The sequence below is a fragment of the Heloderma suspectum genome, chromosome 3 (assembly GCF_057233095.1).
Source record: "Heloderma suspectum isolate Gila_16-S chromosome 3, 16-S_ref, whole genome shotgun sequence".
Taxonomy (NCBI): domain Eukaryota; kingdom Metazoa; phylum Chordata; class Lepidosauria; order Squamata; family Helodermatidae; genus Heloderma; species Heloderma suspectum.
The window spans coordinates 21,361,878-21,382,408 of NC_139460.1; the positions used below are offsets into that span (position 1 = coordinate 21,361,878).

General features: G+C 44.6%; 1 protein-coding gene across 4 annotated transcripts in view; it reads left to right on the forward strand.

The window, feature by feature from the left end:
* PANX1 (pannexin 1) overlaps positions 1-19,679 on the forward strand; it is a 35,252-nt gene extending 15,573 nt beyond the window's left edge. Inside the window, exons 2-6 of one of the 4 annotated variants that reach the window (XM_084842610.1) lie at positions 2,932-3,071; positions 8,349-8,572; positions 10,526-10,600; positions 12,781-13,451; positions 14,609-16,469. In XM_084842610.1, the coding sequence (XP_084698736.1) occupies positions 2,932-3,071; positions 8,349-8,572; positions 10,526-10,600; positions 12,781-13,451; positions 14,609-14,700 (1,202 nt within the window). In that variant the 3' untranslated portion in view covers positions 14,701-16,469. Of the gene's footprint in view, positions 1-2,931; positions 3,072-8,348; positions 8,573-10,525; positions 10,601-12,780; positions 13,452-14,608; positions 16,470-19,286 lie in introns of those variants that run through there. The other 3 variants (XM_084842611.1, XM_084842613.1, XM_084842612.1) reach the window with 3 other exon arrangements.
* Positions 19,680-20,531: the final 852 nt, after the last annotated feature.

A 20,531-nucleotide genomic window follows, 5' to 3' on the forward strand; every position in this document is an offset into this window, starting at 1 on the left:
ACACTGTGGCATTATGTACACACAAATGCTGATATTTACCAGATGTTGGATATTTACTGCAGTTACTAAGCCATGACTTAGTGACTTCGGCCTTTGTTGTAAAAGGGGATCATCTTGCCCATAAACATATCTGGATTTGTGTTGACACTGCCAGCAATAATGGTTCCAGAAATGCAAGGCACTGCAGAGATGAGGGGACTGTATGGAAAACACTGGCAGACCCTTGTGGTAGTATAATGTGAAAAGGGGTGTTTCTGTTTTTATATACCACATCAGCCTTCCCCAACCTGGTGCCCTCAGATGTGATGGACTTCAACTCCCATCACCCTATCATTGGCCATGCTGGTGTGGATGATGGGACCTGCAGTCTAATACATCTGGAGGGCACTGGTTAGAGAAGGCTGTATTACATGTTCAAGGGCATGGAGGTATAGCACCAACTCACAAAGAACGAGTTGTCCTGGATCAGATAAACATCCATCAAATCCACCATCCTGCCTGTCAGGGTGGAAACTGAGCTGATAGAGCCCCAGAGCAGTTCTGATTCTGAGGAGGATCAGCAATCTGCGGGAGAGGAGCCAGCTCAACCCTCACAGGCACAGCAGCTGGCAGAGATTCCTCCTGTCGGCATTCCTGAGATAGATAGTGATCCTAGCAGTGAGAAAGTGCGGGAATGGGGCTTTCTAGACGCTCGATGCAGGAAGCGGCGAGCGAAGGAGGGCACGGAAAGGAGGCGTAGTGCCCGTTTGACGCGCAAGCAATGGCCACCTCCTGTGGACCCAAGGGAAAGAGGGAGGATCTCTCCCTAGCCCATAAGTTCAGGGTCTTCAAGTGATTGTCCTTCAAACGGGGATCAGCTGCCTACTCGGAGCATAGGCCACTCTGCTGTTCCTTGCTTTAGTTGCTGGTGATTAGCATCTGAAAGAGTCATTAAGTTGTAAAAGGATTAAAGCTTTGAACAGAATCCTTTCGTCTGTGTCTTGAGTTGGCTATTAGAGTCTACTGAAAGAGGCCGCCAGGGAGCTCTTGACACTGCCTCCCACATTGGCCAACTAAGGTGAGAGCCAGAGTGGTGTAGTGGTTAAGAGTGTTGGACTGGGACTTGGGAGACCTGGGCTCTAATCCCCACTCGGCCATGAAGCTCAGTGGGTAACTTTGGGCCAGTCACTGACTCTCACAAGGTTGTAGCGAGGATAAAATGTAGAGGAGGACCACGTAAGCTGCCTTGGGTACCATGCAAGAGGGAAAAAGTTGGGATATAAATGTAATAATAAATAAAATACCTTTGGGAAGCCCACATGCAGGACATGAAGGGTCTGCCCACTGTTGGCCCCCAGCAACATTTTGTCTGACTGGAATCTACTGTTACTTAATTTCATTGGACAACCATGAGTTCTAGTACTATGAGAGAGGGAGAAAAACTGACCCTTTTTCTTCACACTCACCAATACCTTTCTCATCCCCTTCCCCCCCACCCCCACCCAATTGCCTTTTCTTTAAACTAAAAAGCCCCAAAATATTTACGTAGAACAGGCACAGGAACTGGCCAGCTTCATAAGTCAACATGGCTTCCTTCCTTTATAGAACATGACCCATTTAGGGCACAATCCTATACATGTTTAGACAGGAAGAAGTCCTATAACTTGCAGCATTCCCCCTCCAGCTATGCTGGCTGTGGGATGCTGGGAATTATAGAAATTCTTTCTGTCTAAACATGCATAGGATTGCTCCCTTAGGTTCCATTTGGGAGTAGTGTGTAAAGCTGCAGTGGGCTGCAGGCGGAAACTAGAAATATGTGGTCAGAGGGAAAGAGAATATACAGGGCAATAGGAAATGATTTAACCAGTGCAGTCACAGTACTACTTCCCTGTTGACCCCTGTTAACAAATTGGGACCAAGACTCAGGAATATGCATTCCCTCTTCATAGTCCCTTCCCTCCTTAGACCATATTGGCCTCGTCTGCTTAATCACAGTCAAGCAGTTAGTTGACACTCATGATAAGCAAACTGGTTTATAGTGGGTTTCAGTAGGACCAGCCCTACCGTGGGGCAGAGTGAAGTGGTCACCTCAGATGGCAGATGCTGGGTAGTGTGGGGAGGGCAGCAGTGGCAGTCCCCTGGCTGTTCCTCTTTGTTGGAGGATAGAACTACGAGTTCCAGGCAACTTGCCCTGCACCCGCTAAACTGTTCTGCTGCCCTCAAGTGAGACGGAGGAAGCTGCCCCATCACCAGTGCTGAAGTAAGATTCAGCTGCTAGTCCAGTCAGCTTCTGAAGGTTTTCCTTCTTGTCCTTTGCCTCAGGCAACGGAATGTCTTGGGCTGGTCCTAGGTTTCGGATTCTGGGTGGTTAACCATGGTTCCTAGTGCCAAACTCCCTGTGCAGAAAAAATACATGTCAGGAAGAAGGCTAGGAACCTTGCTTTTCTGTGTATGGTTCGTCTCCCCCCCTCTCCCGCTGCTGCTGCTGCCACCGCCTTTGAGGAGTGTTCAAATATACAGATAAGAACTTAAGAGCCATGCTGGATGAGACCAAGGGCCCATCTAGTCCAGGATTCTGTTCACGCCGTGGCCGACCAGCTATCGACGGGAACCCACAAGCAGGACATGAGTGCAGCAGCACCCTCCCACCCATGTTCCCCAGCAGCTGGTGTACATAGGCTCGCTGCCTCTTGAGACTGGAGGTAGCATAGAGACATCAAGACTAGTAGCCACGGATAGCCTTCTCCAGGAATTTGCATGCATGCATACACTCACAGACACACACACACACACACACTGTGCCTGCAGCATAAAATGGTGCTTTCGGGGAAAACTTTTCAATTTGATTCTGCTCTCTATATAAACTAGTTCTAAGTCCTCCATCATTGCATTGCACCCTGTATGTTTTATGTTGACCCTTTTTTAGGCAATACGTTCTGCTTTGCTTCCTAGGTACCCAGATGAGCTGCTTTTCTCCAAGTTCATTTTCTTGGCGCCAGGCTGCTTATGTGGACTCCTACTGCTGGGCAGCAGTACAGCAAAAGCAGCTTTCACAGAGTGACTCGGGTCACCTTCCACTCTGGCTGCATAAGGTTTGTATAGATCTATTTATATTTTGCTTTTCGTCCTCCTCCTCCATGAAAATCCAGCTCAGAAATCTGAGGCTGTAACACTCCTCCAGTTGTCTCATGGTAATATATGAGCCATCTTGTGCATGTGTTTTGATTAAGCATAGTCTTGTTTAAATCTGTCAGAGGGTGCAACCCTATGCATATTTAGACAGAAAAAGTCCTATAACTCCCAGCAGCCCTCTAAGCAGCCAAGCTGGCTGGGGGCATGCTCAGAATTGTAGGACTTTTTTCTGTCTAAACATGCATAAGATTGTGCACTAAATATGGTACTGTTAAATGTTATTTAACAATGTATAAGTTGCCATTCTGGACCATGTCCATCAAGGTGGCTAACAACTATGGGTTGGATCCAGATTTAGGCACGAGTAACTTCCTTGTCCCCTCCTCCCTACGGCAGCCCCTCCACTCCCTTGAAAATGCTACATAGAGCGGGTGGGTGACCCCTGCTGAAATGAGTAAGCTGTGCTGCAGTGGGGAGGGGGGAATCCCCGAAAATTGGTTGGAGGCACCTTCTGCGAGCAGAGCCCTTCCGTCAACCAATGCCAGATCCTGGATCTAACCCCATATAAATATAAAACAGGTTGCAGTAAAACATTCGCAATAAAATGTAGAAAGAGAGAGAGAGACGGAGGGGGAGAAAGAGAGAGAGAGAGAGAGAACACAGTACATTAAAATATAAACCAGTATGACACCCTTTCCAAATCACAGCAATTAAAACTATTTAACAGCAGCATATCCAGCAATCACATCAATTAAATACCACTTTAAAAAGGTGTTTTTCAAAGTCATTTTGAATACTGCAGTTGAAGGATCCAACTGCATATACATCCTTTGGGCGAGAGTTTCTTAAGGTGGAGGTTACTACTGAGAAGGCCCTGTTCCTAGTACCTGTCAATCTAACGTATCTATTTTATTTATTTATTACATTTCTATACTGCCCCATAGTCAAAGCTCTCTGGGCAGTTAACAAAGATTTAAAACATTAAAAATACAGTATACAGAAGTCAAAAGCCATTTACATAGAAAACACACGAACAGACAATATACACAAAGACAACATATATCTAAAAACAAATCCAAGCAGTTAGCCATAAGTCAATCCAGGATCGATTAAAACTTATCACATGCTGCCAAATGCCAGGGAGAAGAGAAAGGTCTTGACCCAGCACCGAAAAGATAACAATGTTGGTGTCAGGCCGGCCTCATCAAGGAGATCATTCCATAATCAGGGGGCCACCACTAAAAGATGTATTTTACTTAAATAAATAAATCCTTGGCACATAGCAATGCTATCTGCTTGTTTCCATCTGAGAGTTGCACAAACAGTAAATTATGGGGTAAAAGTGTTCCTAATCTGCACCACTTAAGATTGTAGATGAAAGAATTGCATGATTGAGTATCCCAATATACATCTGTCTCTCCATCTATCTCTCCCTGGAAATAGAAATAAAATACCAGGGAGAAGAGCTTTAGCCTGAGCCTTCTCCCTGACATACCCATTCTCTGTGTGCAGCACACCCTGCCATGCGACCCTGACCCTATCTGTTCTCTGAAGTGGTGCAATCCAGGAACCTCAAAGCTCCAGGAACCAGATGTTCAAAGCATTCAAGAATTCTCAAGGCATGGCTGAAGATTTGAATTGGAACTTACAACCCACATTCGTGTTCCATCAGCCTGATGTTCAAGTCTTGTCCTTTATCACATTGTCATTAACAACCACATTTGATGCAGGACTATCACTAGTGAGTCCTACTTAACAGCAGCATAGGTCTTCAGGCAACATGACTCTGCCAACACAATCTTCACTTTCCCACTCTTACTCCTATGACCGTGGGTGGCCAGCTTTTTTAACTGGCTCTGCTCTTATCCCTTATACATCCTCTGACATGTAGAAAAGAAGCAGATGAAGTTTTATGCTGCCATCTGCTGTTCATATAGTCTGCACTTGAATTACACTCCAGCTGTCGAGAAGAGTGCTCTCCACTAACACTTTGGCAGCATGAAAGAGGAAGAGAACTCCCTTCCCAGCTGTCGCTTGCTGGCTATAGGCAGCCCCTAACTGTAGGCACTGTTCGCTTTTTCCCCAAAAGTACTATCCATATGCTGATGTGCACTGCAGAAAGCAGGTTGCCCCATCATATCTATGGGGGGAAATGTAGCCCTTCCTATCTTTCAGCCACACATCTGGTGGAGATAAGGGAACAGAATGCTGGACTAGATAGGCTTTTGGTTTGATCCAGCAGGGTTCTTATGTTCTTAACTAGCTATGTCGGAGAAATCCATTTGGGGGTGGAATTTGATGAGTTTTCCTAGGTTCACCCCCTGGGCTTCGTTCCAGTTCCCGCTGTGGTGCCTGACTCGGTCTGCAGTGAATCAGGCCAGTTTGCAGATTTTCTGGGCATTTCGCACATTTTTTTCCTGCAGGTTCTGTAATTTGTGCAAATGTCTAAGCAATTTGCACAAATTATTGCCAAATTTGCACAAATTCAGCTGTGATTTGCCAGATTGCTCAGAAATTTGAGTGGATTGCTCAGAGATTTGCACGAGTTGCAGAACCTGTGGAAAAAATGCACAAAAAAATTCCTGGAGTTCAGGGAAAACCCCGCAGCTCAGCTCACAAACACAAATCTCTGTTGAGTCAAAAAGAAGAACCAGATTTCCCAGCGATGAACATCTCTATTCTTAATGCAACAGAAAATAAAAAAAAACCTTTAGGTCCACCTTTCCTAACCTAGGTTCTCCAGTTGTTGTTGGACTACAATTCACATCGTTGGTGTCCATTGGCCATTGCAACTGGCGTGATGGGAGTTCTAGTCCAACACCATCTGGTAGCCCTAGCTAAATGCACCATAATGGCCAGAGAGAAGCACTTCAGGGAAAACAAAATGTGAGATGTGGCATTGCCTAACTTTGGAGACACACGAGGATTCCAGCATCCCTCCCTATCTGGAAGAGCATATGCTTGGCATGCAGAGCTTCCCAGCTTCATTCCCTGGAATCTCCTTTTATAAAAGGATGATTTGAAAGACCTCTGCTGGGGAGCTGCCCACTGTCAGTCAGAGCCAGCATTGCCCAATCTGGCGCCCTCCAGGTGGTGTCTGGACTACAGTTCCCATCGTCTCTAGCCATCATGGCTGGTGGTGGGAACTCTAGTCCAGACACCACCTGAAAGGTGCCAGGTTGGGCAAGGCCAACGTAGACAATACGGGTCAGCAGCTCCTGTTGGAACAAGAGGAGACTCCTATTGAGACTCCTATACTATTCCTCAACTGAAGAGCTGGTACCTTGAGATGTGTAGGGACCATCGTTTGTGCGTAATGGAAGCTGCTCTAGCCCACAAAAACTTACATCACATGAGGTCATAGGACCCTCAGTTTGTTTTGCCAGCTTTCCTTTTGGAGTGCCTTCATTCTGACATCATTATTCATATGAGATGACAAGTTTGTAGCAGCAAGTGTCAGAAGGATAAAGAATGCAAAAGCAAAGAAACACAGATATGTCTAAGCTAAAGCAATTAAGGAAAAGGCAGATGGGTGAGGCTTGAAAAAACAGGTCATATCTAGAGCTAAAGCAAGTTTGTGAGTGAATGCTTTCTCATCATCTTATTCTCTAGCTAGATGCTGGCTTTCTTTTTCTTCCGTTTTTTTAAATCCTCCTGGCTGTGGTCGAAGCATGAGCTCTTTGAGTCTAATTTGATTTCTTGGCTGCTGCAGAGATCAGTTAGCTTGTTTCCCAGAGACAGGCTCATTTCCTGGCTTTGTTTCTCAGGGGAATAAAGAATGTGTGAGTAAGCCAGCCAAAGTGGTTCCAGGCTGGCCTTTGCTCCTCTTCAGTACGTTCCTGCATTCCCATATTGCAGCAGTCCTCCCCATTTAATGTTTTCCTCTCCTCAGGCCAATCTCACTATACGGTAGTGAAATCTGAATTCTCCATGAAGAGTTCTGTGGCACCTTAAAGGCTACGAGATTTATTATGGCATAGGCCAGGAGGGCACAACCCATGGCCCATGGACGCCGCCCCCATGAAGCCTTTACTATGGATCCCCATGAAGCCTTTACGATGCCACCAATTCCCCTGCCACATTTACTCTCCACTCCCTCCCCCAGAGATCCTCATACAAGTTGCTCTTTCCCTGCCACTCCGAGCAGGGAGTGCATGGTGTGCATGTCACCTCAGTACGTGTGGCCCTCAGAGCCAAAAAGGTTGTGCACCCCGGCATAAGCTTTCATGAACTACAGCCCGCTTCATCAGATGCTCCACACTCTCCAGAATTCTCAAGGCATGGCTGAAGATTCGAATTGGCACTTACTACCCACATTCGTGATCTATCATCCTGACGCTTCGTGTCTTGTTCTTTATCGCCGTGTCATCAGCAACCAAACGTGATACAGGAATATCGCCAGTCAGCCCCAGCATAGATCTTCAGGCAATATAAAAATGCTACTAGCACAATTTTTATATTCTCAGTCTTCCTTCTATGACTTAGGGTGGCCAACTGTTAAAATAGGCCCTGTTCGCATATACGAACAGAACATCAATATTTGATTCCCTCGCACTATAAAACCCTATGGCTTTTATAAGGAAGAAAACAGATGAAGAATAATCCTGAGTCCGTCTGATAAAATATCTAGTAGCACTGACAAGAATTAACTGTGACCTCTGTACACCCATTAAGATATAACTGTATGGAAAGAAGATGTAATCTTGATGGAATTTGTTTTATTTTAGTTTCTGGTTTGGTTTGGTTTTATTTTGCTTTGTTAATATTATTGAAATTCAATAAATTTTTGTATTAAAAAGTAGAAAAGACCTGCTCCTGATGGAGGTGAAAACTGCTAGAACTTGTTTGTTGATATGGATTGACATAGCTGCATGAATGTTTGGACTCTTCTTGGGGGGTGTAGCTATGGGGGCTGTCATGATGGGCACCTGCACTTCAAAATCTACCGCTACACCACCGCTGTCCAGATGTTTTGGCCTACAACTCCCACCATACCTCACCATTGGCTATGCTGGCTAGGGCTGATGGGAGTTGTAGGCCAAAGCATCTGGAGGGCCACAAGATGTATATAGGACTGAAACCTAAAATCTTTTTGTTGTTGTTGCATTTTCCAAATCTGCATTGAAGAAATGAACCCTACGTTAGCTAGAATGTGAGTTCAGTTTGTAAAATGTCACAGCAGTCCTATTGTCTTGTAGATGGATCCTAACCCCTGTCCTGATTGTTTTCTTCCCCAGTTTTTCCCATACATCCTTCTGCTAGTTGCAATCTTACTGTACCTGCCCTGTCTCTTCTGGCGCTTCACCGCAGCACCCCACCTTTGTTCAGACCTGAAATTTATTATGGAAGAACTCGACAAGGCCTATAACAGAGCAATCAAAGCCGCTAACAGCTGCCGCAACGGTGACATGAGAGACTCTGTGAGCTCAGCACCAGTCGTTAATGAGAATGTAGTTCAGAGGTAAAGTCTCATTCCTTTCCATTTTCCAGGTCTAAAACAAAAATTAAAATACACAAAGTGAAAAATATGTAAACCACTCACATCCACATTACAAAATAAGTAGATAACCGTGGCCAGATAGCTATTGAGAGGCAGGGCTGGGGTCAAGGGTAGGCATGGTTGGGCACCTGCTGAGGGCCCACCCCTCAGCAGGGGCCTGGCTGACAAAAGCCCTGCAGCCCTCTAATAGCTCCTGCTCTGCACCATTGCAACCTGCTTGTTCACCTGCCTCTCTCTCTGGCCCAGACAGTGGTGGCAAGGAGCAGTAGATGCCACTGTTTACTTGCTCACTGGCTCTTGCCTGTCAATCAAGCAAGTAATGAGGATGAGGATGGGGAGTGATAGCATCTGGTGGAAATAGTGGTGAGAAGGTAGACTGCCTGAAGGAGGGGACCCATGGAGGTGTTGTGCCCAAGGGAAGACCTGGAGCCAGCACTGATGAGAGTTGCAAACCTGTTTCCCCCAAAGTTACTATGGAAAGCACCACAAGATGGGGAAAAAAGCATAAGATCTGATACAGCATCTAGAGGTTTTGTGACTGGTCACTTTTGCGTCCAAAAGGCACACTTGGACCCTAGCTATAGTATGAGCTTATATCTAAAGGACGACCTGCTCTCACATGAGCCTGCCTTCCACAAAGGTCATCGGAGGCTTTTCTTCAGCTGCTCCCATCATCAGAGCTCAGGCAGGTGGTGATCAGAGAAAGGGCCTTCTCAGTTGTGGCACCTCAACTTCAGAATACTCTCCTCAGGGCTGCATACCTAGCAGCCCATTCAAATGAATTTCAGAGGCCAGCCTAAGGCCCTTTACCCACGTTTTTAATGTTCAGCAAATTTGCTGCTCCTGCTTTAGTTTTTATTTATTATTATTTCCTTTTGTGATTGCTGATTTTGGATGTTATAAAGGATTTTAATGGTTGTATTTTTGCATTGTTGCTTATTTATTATTTATTATTTGTTTTTTATTCTTAATCTGTATAAGCCACCTGTGTGTGTGTGTGTGTGTACGTACATGCATTTTTTATTTTTTTATGTGTGTATGTGTGTGTGTGTGTGTGTGTGTGTGTGTGTGTATTTATTTATTTATTTATTTATTTTCATGCAATCACCCTGCCTCATTCATGGAATTTTACAGGTCAAGATGATGTTGTCTTCCATAACACTCTCATATTTTCCCACCACTTCTTCCATCTTTTTTTCTTATCACAAAAAATCTGTTAAGGAGGGAAAGATAGAATAGCTACATGGTATCTTTTGACTGATAGCATTAGGAGCTGTCCATCTGGATGTACTCAGTGTTGAGCTATTTTAAGTGTCACAACTTCCTCAAAAAGAATCCTGGGAATTGTTGTTTGCTGAGGTGCTAATAATTTTCTATTAGATGTCCATAGTGCTCCTGACAGAACTGTAATTCTTCCCAGGGCTTCTTGGGAAGAAGGAAAGCATTTCTAAGACTGTATGTTGTAGGCATGTCACTCATACTCAGGAGTGAAGGGAGGAAGTGGGGGTTGCCCCAACTCCCTGCAGTGTAAGCAGGGTCAAACAGTTACCGGTAGACTGCCATCGTCCCTTAACATCCATCTCAACCTGAGCTAGGGGACTCTCACACCTTGCAGGACCCATCTAGGGCTTCAGAAATAAGGAGCCAAGTGAGCACCCTCTATTCCGAACTCTAGGCCTAAAACCTTAACCAGTAGCTGGACCAAACAGAAGGTTTCTAGAATTAGCACTGAGGGTTTACCTGGAAGAAAGCACACACAGCTCTCAATCTAGAGATTACATTTTTTTACATAGGGGGAAGGGAAAGGGGTAAAAATGTGTACAAATATCAGAAAAAAACAGGAACACCCTTTGGAACAATATTGCAAGCAAAAATAACAAAGCAGTACCTAAACCTATCCTATACTTTACCTAGGCAAGGGTCTTCCAATAGGACAGGAACCAATCCAGGATCCAAGAACTCCACAAGCCCAGAAGCAAGTTGGCACAGGTAGACAAAGACAAAAATGAAGACCAGGGTTGAAGATGAAACCAAAGACAAGGGGCAACAGTAGCCCTCACTTTCCCCCTCCCCCCACAAGGCCCTTGACAAATGTGAAGTGAGCAGGGCCAGCCCTCTCATTAGGCAGAGTGAGGCGGTCATCTCAGGCAGCTGGTTCTGGGAGATGGCAGCACGACGTTGGAGGAAAGAACTGTATGCCACTGGGCCTGCCTTGTGCTCTCTAAGCTAGCCTGATGGCCTTAGGTGCAGGGAAGGATGCTGTCCCATCACCCGTGTTGAATTCAGCTGCTAGTCCAGTTGGCTTTTCTACATAGAATGGGAGGGGGCACTATCTTGTTCTTTGCCTCAGGCAGCAAAATATCTTGGGCCCACCCTGGAGATGAACCTCCATAGCTGGCTGGACAATTTCTTCAGAGGTAAGCGCCTGGCTGGATCGTTTCCTCAGAGACAAGCCTCCTTAGCTAGTCACTGTCGGGCTAAATAACTTCCTCGGCTTTTAGGAGGGGAGTGTGGGGGAGCTCCCGCCACAGCCCACCTGACATCATTGAGTCTAATTTGGCAAGAGTTCCATTCTGGCCTTTCTGGGCCTGAAGACTAGAATAACATAACAACGCACGCAGGTGGTTTAATGAGTGCAGGCCAGCCCCTCCTCACAAAATGGAGCTTGTTACAGGCAGCTCATTCTCCAAAAGAAAACAGGTGTCCGGACATCAGGCCACTGTTAAGGACAGGCTCACCTTTATTTTTCTACTTGTTGAAGTTAAACATCTAGGAATCTCTCTAAGCATGTTTTCTGTAAGCATAGGGCTTTGTTTCCTGTCCCAATGCCTCCTATCTCCTCCCAAGACAGGAGGAGAGGCTAAACATTAAAAGCTACTGGAACTTGTAAAAAAATTACATCAACCAGAATTACATGTATTTAAAAAGCCTAGTTAAAAAGGGGGAATTGCTTACAGCAGGTATGAGCAAAAAAGTTAGACTTTACAAAAGGCTAAGGCCGAGATCCCTGGAACGTCTTCCTGGATTTAACAAGGATTCCATTACTTCAATCCTCCGAGGATCAGACTTTAAAAACAAATTAAGTTCTTCATGCTAGTCAAGGCCAGTAAAATTCTTCATAACAGTAAAAAGACTCCTGCATTGAGCAGAGGGTTGGATTCGATGGTCTTATAGGCCCCTTCCAACCCTACTATTCTATAATTCTATGATTCTAAAAAGCTTTTGCATTACCTCTGTAAGAAAAAAATGTCTTTTGTGCCTTCACATCATGCAATTGTATATATGCCTCTCGGATGCTGGCACCGTTGTTATATGCCAGAAAGTACCAGATCCATCTGAAAATGTAATACCGTTGCTTGGGAATATTGTTGTTTTCTCCATCTGCAGCAATAAAATCCAGCTATGGATGTAGATAAACCCATCTACATCTTTGGGCTTGTTGACTTTCATTTACTTTAATTGATTGCCTCACATATGGTATCTCTAGTTTCATGAGCTGTTCATTTTTTTTAAGCTCACCTTGCCAAAGAGTCCTCCCTACCTACTGTGCATGTGTATGCTTTGTGCTTTTGATCACATGATTGCCAAGGCAGCTTACTTTTTTTTTTTAAATCACTCCCTGGGGCCAGAATGTCCTTCCCCAATCTTCTGCAATCCCAAGCCATTGAGTTCTTTCTAGTATGAGTGAGAAGGAGAAGGACCCTGTTTTCTAGTCTTTTCTTTGCCATGGAGAGAGGAGGTGCAACCTCTCAATGGCCAGTGGCCAAAGCCAGTGTGTCCTTCCACTCCGTTCTGCAGTCCAACGACAATACACTCACTCACCCACCATCATCATCTTTGCTGCCCACATTCATTGAATGAAATAGGCCCTGCCTTACAAAAGTGCTCGCCACAATAAAGGTGTTAGCCTTTTAGCTGCTGGAATACACTCTGTTGTTTGCACTGCCAAAGACTTAACAGAGCTGGTGTTCGAGAATGTATCTCAAAGTATGACACTGATGCCTAGGAATTTTGAGCCATTTCCCAGTTTCCTGTGTGTGTGTGTGTGTGTGTGTGTGTGTTTGTGTGTGTGTTTGTGTGTGTGTGTGTGTGTGTGTGTGTGTGTGTGTTTAAGGCACGTAAAATCCTGATGTAATAGCTCTGGATTCTGGCTTTTTGTGTTTTTTCAGTTTCTGGGAGATATCTGACAGCTACTTTAAGTACCCCATTGTGGAACAGTACCTGAAGTCGAAGAAAGGCTCAAAGAGACTAATAATCAAGTACATTGTTTGCCGTTTGCTAACACTGACCATTGTACTGTTGGCTTGCCTCTGCCTGGGCTATTATATCAGTCTTTCCTCAATGACAGATGAGTTTATCTGCAACATCAAAACCGGGATATTAAAGAATGACACAACCATTCCGGAACGGTTTCAGTGCAAACTGATTGCCGTCGGTGTCTTCCAGCTGCTCAGTTATATCAACTTTATCGTGTACCTGCTGCTCACACCCCTTGTGATTTATGCATTGCTGGTGCCATTCAGGCAGAGCTCAGACATCCTGCAAGTGTATGAGCTTCTGCCGACCTTTGACGTTCTCAAAATCAAAACCAAGCGCTATGATGACTTGAGCCTCTACCTCCTCTTCCTCGAGGAAAATGTGAGCGAGCTTAAATCATATAAGTGCCTCAAAGTTCTGGAGAACCTGAAAGGCAGTGGAGAGAGGTTTGATGCCATGCAGCTGCTGGTGAACCTTGGCTCAATTAAAATGGATGCTGTAGATGGCAAGTTGCCCGCTGTCAAAAATGACTGTGGAAAGAAAGCTGAAGCAGAAGTGGCCAACAATGCAACAGAATTACAGGGTAAGACTGCTTTGCTTTAATTTCATTTAGGGTGCAATCCTGTGCATGTTCAGACAGAAAAAAATCCTGGAACTCCCAGCATTCCCTAGTCAGCCATGGCTGGGGAATGCTGAGAGTTGTGGGACTTCTTTCTGTCTAAACATGCATAGGATTGCACCCTTAAACAATTGTTTGTATACCATAAAATCTATCACAGTGGTTTATGTATTTTAAAATATTACACTACAGTGTTGAACCTCTTTCAGCCCAAGCGCAAAATTCAAGTTCAGAGAAGTTCTTGGGGGCCGCATTCCAGTGATGGGTGGAGCAAAAGGGCAAGGCAAAAATACAAAAAAATTAACAGCATATTTTAGCTTAAAGTTCTTATTGCCAGTAACTAAGACTTAGGAGAGGGATTTCCACCTTTTGGAACAGGGGAAAAACACACACACAAAAGCTGGGAAAACACGAAATGACTGGTGGTTGGAGGAAAGATGGTGGGCCAGGGAAGGGACTTGGCCATCTGAGGAACCCTAGAAGGCTGGATTGGGACCCCAGGCAGGCCAGTTTTGGCCCATAGGTCTGAAGTACCATACCCCACAGGTACACAAAGGCAACACAAAGTTCTGCATTTTGCTCAAGGTAGTGTTTGGGAATTGAAATCCTGGATCAGACATGCACATGAACCAATTTTTCCTAATTGACAGTCTGATCCTATGCATGTTCACAACCCTAATGTGGGGGATCCAGACTTACTAATACTTAGAGTAGACCTACTGAAATCAGTGGGACAATTCAGTCATGACTAACTTAACTCTCATTAATTTCAGTGGGTCTACTCTACGTATGACTAAGTCTGGATCCAACCTAACATCTTTAATTTTAAATACCAACTCTTACATAGACCACTGTGGACTGCCACATAGGCCTCTTACACATCTGTCCTTTCTTTCTCTTGATTCACACTTACTCCAGTGCTGGTATTACATCCCGTACCCTGGGTCCTTATTATGTTCATATGGCTCCGATTTAGGGGATTGAAAGCACCACTCCAACCGCCCCCTCCCTGCAAAAAACATATTTGGCCAATGTGTTTCACAGCAACAAGATGCTTTGTTTGTGATTATACAAAAAGAATAACAGCGTGTTTCCCTTTGTCATTGCCTGCCGGTCTTCAGATTTGACAGAGCCAACATCGTCAGGCGAGGAAGCAAGAACAGTTAAAGAAGATGGCAAGCTTCGCCAGAGGCTTCTGGATTCTTCTTGCTGATGGACCCAATTGGTGATTTGTTGATTATGAGACACACTGCAGTGTAAGCCATATCAAACACAGGATGATTGTCTTATTGTTGAGAGGACAGGAGCTTGTACCTGAGGGCAAATAATCGTTTACAAGCTTTTTATATGCCTATGTTTACATGCCTATCCAGCCTCCCGTGTCTAAAGACATACCTTTGAGGTGATTTATATTACCTCTTTTAGAGACAAACCATGGGGTGGAAAAAAGCTAAAGACCATGATGTAAGTGGGACAGAGAGAGAAATATACTGGGAGAAGTAAACAGACATGAAGGAAAAAGGAGTAATACAAGCTTGGAACCAGTTTCACACATGTGTGAATGAATATCCATGTCTTAATTACTCCTTGTCACTCTCATCTGTTTGTTTACCTCTTTGCCCAGAACCTGTTCACGGCATATCAAAGGCCCAGCAATCAATACAACAATTTAAAAAACACAGCAGGAACAATTACAAATAGCCATCAGGTAAATAACTAAACACGTAATTAAAAAATATTGACTGGTCCATATAACTGTGTATGAAACAGTACAAATAAAGTGACCTAATCCAAGTTTAAAGCTAAACAGGAGAGAGAATAAGGCCTAGCATGGAAAAATAATAATAATTAAACAAATTAAAAAATACCATGGGAATAAAAAATTCATGGCCTGCAAGGTCAAATAGATCTGTATTCCACAAAGGCAACATGAGGTTCATCATAATTAACCTCCACAAATTGGTTGGCAGCCACAGTTCCCACTCAGGGCAGTCTTCCACCCAGCTCAAACCTGGGTCTCCCCTCACAGTCCCTTCTCCATCTCTCACCTGGGGAGGTAAAGATTGCCATTCCTCCCAAGTGGAGACTGGTGGCTGTGATGTCAGTGGCGTGGTGAATCTGCTCCGAGTTTCAGTCATAGCTCTAAAGGAGCTATCCAAGGTGCTTTCATACCTTGGATAACTCCTTTAGAGCTCTGACCAGTTCTGACTGAACTGGAGCGGATTCACCACTCTGCTGACATTGGAGCAACCAGCCTCCACTGCTTCTCCCTCAAGCCCCACCTACACTCACAAATTTTGATATTACTCGGGCTCTCCACCAAGCAGCCCCTCATATGCTGTCAAGGCAAGCAGGCTCCAGTGGGGTATGGTGGGGCTGGACGGGTGGAAATCCTAGCATGAGTCTGGTTCTTACATGCATGTACATACTTGCTTTCTCTGCACTTAATTGCTGTACTCTTGAAATTAAGCTATTGAACCACTAGAGCACTTCAATTGGAACCGTTTCACAGGCTTCAGTCAACAGATGCAGAACGAACTGGCAGAGTGTACCATGCAGATGGGGGAGATGCTTTTTTGGATGCTGCCCTCCCCACTTGATAGGCTGGTCTGTAGTCTTGCCCTACCTTGCATGATCTTTGCAAAAAAACAACCTTCAGGGCAGAGGGATCATTCTCTTTCAGTTTCTTATTGAAGCACATATGTGAGCCTGCTAAATATATACCTGCTAAATATTTTACAGCATCACTAACGACTGATGTGATAACATGGAGCTATGGGGGTACTGTGATCAGTAGGGGTGCAATAGTTCAGGTATCTCAGATAAACAGTTCTCCAATTATACCTGTATTCTGTACTCTATTTTGGTGATGTAAATGTTCAAGGCACATATATGCAAGAGATCCCTCTGCAAACCACAAAGGAATTTCCTGTAATCCTCTGCATGGAGAATAGTTAGGACTTCCACCAGACAGCTGTCAGTAAAAAAAAGAAAAAAGATATTGTAGACCTGGAAAAAGTGTAGAAAAGGGCAACAGAAATGATCAAGGGGGCTGAGGATCTCTCCTGTGAGAGAAGGTTACAATAGCTGAGACTGTTTAGGGTAGCTAGTGGGCCTCCTCAGATGGTGGGCTGGTGGCTGCAGCCCCCTTAGCCCTGTGGTAAATCCAGCTATGCCTGTGGCCCCATCTACAAAAAGTAGACCTCTCCTCTGTGGTACATGCTCTGGTTACATCCAGGCTGGATTACCATGCGCTCAACGCGGGGCTGGCTTTAAAGACAGTTCAGAAACTTCAGTTGGCACAGAATGCAGCAGCAAAAACGGTGGTAGGGGCCGAGTGTTCAGAACATGTTGTACCAATTCTGCACTGTACCAAGTGTAGAAAAGGGCAACTAAAATGATCAAGGGGCTGGAGCATCTCCCCTATGAGGGACGGTTACAACAGCTGGGATTGTTTAGCTTGGAAAAAAGGAGAGTGAGGGGAGACATGCTAGAGGTGTACAAAATTATGCATGGTGTGGAGAATGTGGATAGGGAGACACTTTTGTCCCTCTCTCATAATGCTAGAACCTGGGGTCATCCCATGAAGCTGATTGGTGGGAGATTCAGGTCAGATAAAAGGAAGTACTTCTTCACACAGAGAATAGTTAAAACTATGGCATTTGCTACAGGTTGGGCAAATTCCTGGAGGAGGAGGCTATCAATGGCTACTAGTCCTGATGGCTATGTATTACCTCCAGTACCAGAGGCAGTGAGCTTATGTACACCAGTTGCTGGGGAACATGGGTGGGAAGGTGCTGTTGCTCTTGTGTTCTGCTTGTGGGTTCCTGATCCACAGCTGGTTGTCCACTGTGTGAACAGAATGCTGGACTAGATGGACCCTTGGTCTGATCCAGCATGGCTCTTCTTACATTCTTCTAGGGAGAGTGCTTTGCTGTTCCCTTATCAAAAAATACAGTAAAGACAGCCCTACAGCCTGTCCAAGACCAGTTTACTGTTTTGGGAAGGTATCAATTGCTGGTCTGGATGTTTTTCCTCTGATGGCAGTTTGGCTGGGGCTTCTTCCCCGTTTCTCTACTTCAAAGAGTAGAGAAGTTTATTTCAGTGTCCAACTGTGCATGTGTTCTAACACATGTACATTAATTCACACCTGGGCAGAAAACATTTATTAATGTAGATGTCAACAAACAGCCATATGGTTAGAGATGGGCAATCATCTTCTTGGCTACGATTGGAAATGCAGCATCAGAAAACGTGGTGTTGGAAGGGGAAGATTTTTCCTGAGAATTCTAAATTGGCTCCTAATTATGGCACATTCATGCGTCCTTTCCTGGATGCATGTGCATTCTTGCAATTTAGGGCCAGCCCTACCATTAGGCAGAAAAGAGACAGCCATCTTAGGCAGCAAATGCTGGGTGGCATTGAGGCAGCACTGAAGTGAAGAAGGGCAAAGCCGTCCCAGTATCAGCACCGAAGTAAGATTCAGTTATCACTCTAGTCTAGCCTTCCCTTAGTGCCTTCCAGATATTTTGGACTTCAGCTCCCATCAACACCGGCCAGCATGGCCAATAGTCAAAAATCCTGTAGCCCAAAATATCTGGAGGGCACCAGGTTGCAGAAGGCTGCTCTAGACAGGTTCTGTATGTGAAATGGGTTGGGGCCACCATTGTATTTTTCACCTTAGGCCCAAAATGTCTTCACTGGCCCTATTACAATGCTACTTGGGACTGTTTTATTGGGGTTGAGAGGTAGTGCATTTTGTTTTCCAAGCAACTAGACTCATAGGGTTAAAGCCAACAAAAGTCTTATTTAGAGTAGACCCATTGAAATGAATGAGACTTAAGTTAGTAATGTCAGTGAGTTTATGCTAAGTAGGACTCATGTTGGATTTTACCAAAATATCTGTGCTCTTTTTTTAAAAAGGTTACATTTACATGAAGCATGCCCTACCACTGCAGTGTATCTCTTAGTTTATGGATTATTTGCTTGAGTGAGGACAGAGAAGCCATGGTATTGTTCCATAAAGCCAAGCTATTGTTCCATAAATCACAGGCCTATTTTTTCTTAACAAAATGCAAGTCCACTTCAACAATCAGTGAACAATCACCAACACAGCAGCTGCCTTTTTGAGTGCATAATTCGCACCTGCACAGTCTGCTTTCTACAGATAATGCACATAAACTCATAATGTTCTTAGTTTAAATCACAAGCAGAAGACCATTTTCAAAGGAAGCAGCTCAACTTGAAAACATTAGCGCATTGCCAGCTGTGTAAATTAGCATTCCAATCCTGATATTTTCAAACTTCAGCAACATTGCTACCTATGTTAGGAGGAAGGTGGCAAAAATGATGAGGGGCCTGGAGACCAAATCCTATAAGGAAAGGTTAGAAGAGTTTGTTGTGTTTAGCCTGGAGAAGAGATGATAGCCATCTTCAAATAAGTTGATGGGGCAAATTTGTTTTCTCTGGCTCCACTGGGTTCAAATTACAAGAAAAAGGATTTTGAGTAAACATTGGGAAGAATTTCCTGATGGTGCAAGCTGTTCCAACGGGAACACACTGCCTCAGAAGGTGGTGGACCTTCATTACATTTTTTTAAAGCAGAGGGGGTTGGACTTGGTGACCTTTGAGGTGCCTTTCCAGCTCTAAGATTGTATGAGAATTTGATAGAAATCTATGATAGGGCTAAAAGCAACCTTTGCCCTACCAATTGTTGCCTTCATGTGGTGGTAGTCTTTTTTAAAAGAAATGCAACAGTGTAGATATTAACTTGCATTTCTTCTTTCTCATATGATATAGGGAGGGACTATAGCTCAGTGGCAGAGCATATGCTTTGCATGGAGAAAGTCCCAGGCTCAAGTCCCAACATCTCCGGTAAAAGGATCTCAGTTAAAGGACCTCAGCTCTCTGGTTAAAGGATTTGACTAGGAATAAGCTTCATGTATGATATGATCATGTTCATTTAGTATATTAGAATTCATGGAATAGTTGCAGCAGGAGGGGGCAAGTGATGTTGCAAACCATTCAAAGTGCTTCAGCTATTGGGCGATACCGAACTGTAAAATAAATGTTGGAGGTTGATAACTTGAAGTGTAAGAAGTATTACGGTGATGACATTTTAATAAAGTGTATAAATGTGCAATGTGGCAATAATAAAGCATTTGCATGCGAATGTGTTATGGTGTTAATTCACTCCAAGTGGAATTGTTTTCTATGAACTGCATTTAGTGCCTTCCAATTTCATGGCAGTGGTTCTCAGACTTTCTACCTTGAGGAAACTTTGAGGGAGCTCAGGCTTGTTGGTTCCCGTGCAGGGGTAGGCAACGTGGTGTTCTCCACATGTTTTATTTCTTATCATAGAATCATACACAAGACCATCGAGTCCAACCCCCTGCTCAATGCAGGAACCCAAGTCAGAGCGTCCCCAACCGATGGCTGTCCAGCCTCATCGTGAATGCCTCCAGTGTGGGAGAGCCCACTACCTCCCTAGGTAATTGGTTCCGTTGTCATATTGCTCTAACAGTCAGAAAGTTTCTCCTGATGGTCAGCCAGAATCCGGCTTTGTGTAACTAGAGCCCACTATTCCGTGTCCTGCATTCTGGCATGATCGAGAGGAGATCCTGGCCTTCCTCTCTGTGACAACCTTTCAAGTACTTGAAGAGTGCTATCATATCTCCCTTCAGACTTCTCTTCTCAAGGCTAAACATGCCCAGTTCCTTCAGTCTCTCTTCATGGGGCTTTGTTTCCAGTCCCTGATCATCCTTGTTGCCCTCCTCTGAACCCTCTCCAGCTTGTCTGCATCCTTCTTAAAGTGCGGTGCCCAGAACTGGACACAGTACTCCAGATGAGGCCTAACCAGTGCTGAGTAGAGGGGAACTAGTACTTCCCAGGATTTGGAAGCTATGCTTCTATTAATGCAGCCCCAAATAGCATTTGCCTTTTTTGCAGCCACATCACATTGTTGGCTCATATTCAGCTTGTGATCGACAACAATTCCAAGATCCTTCTCGCTTGTAGTGTTGTTGAGCCATGTATCCACCATCT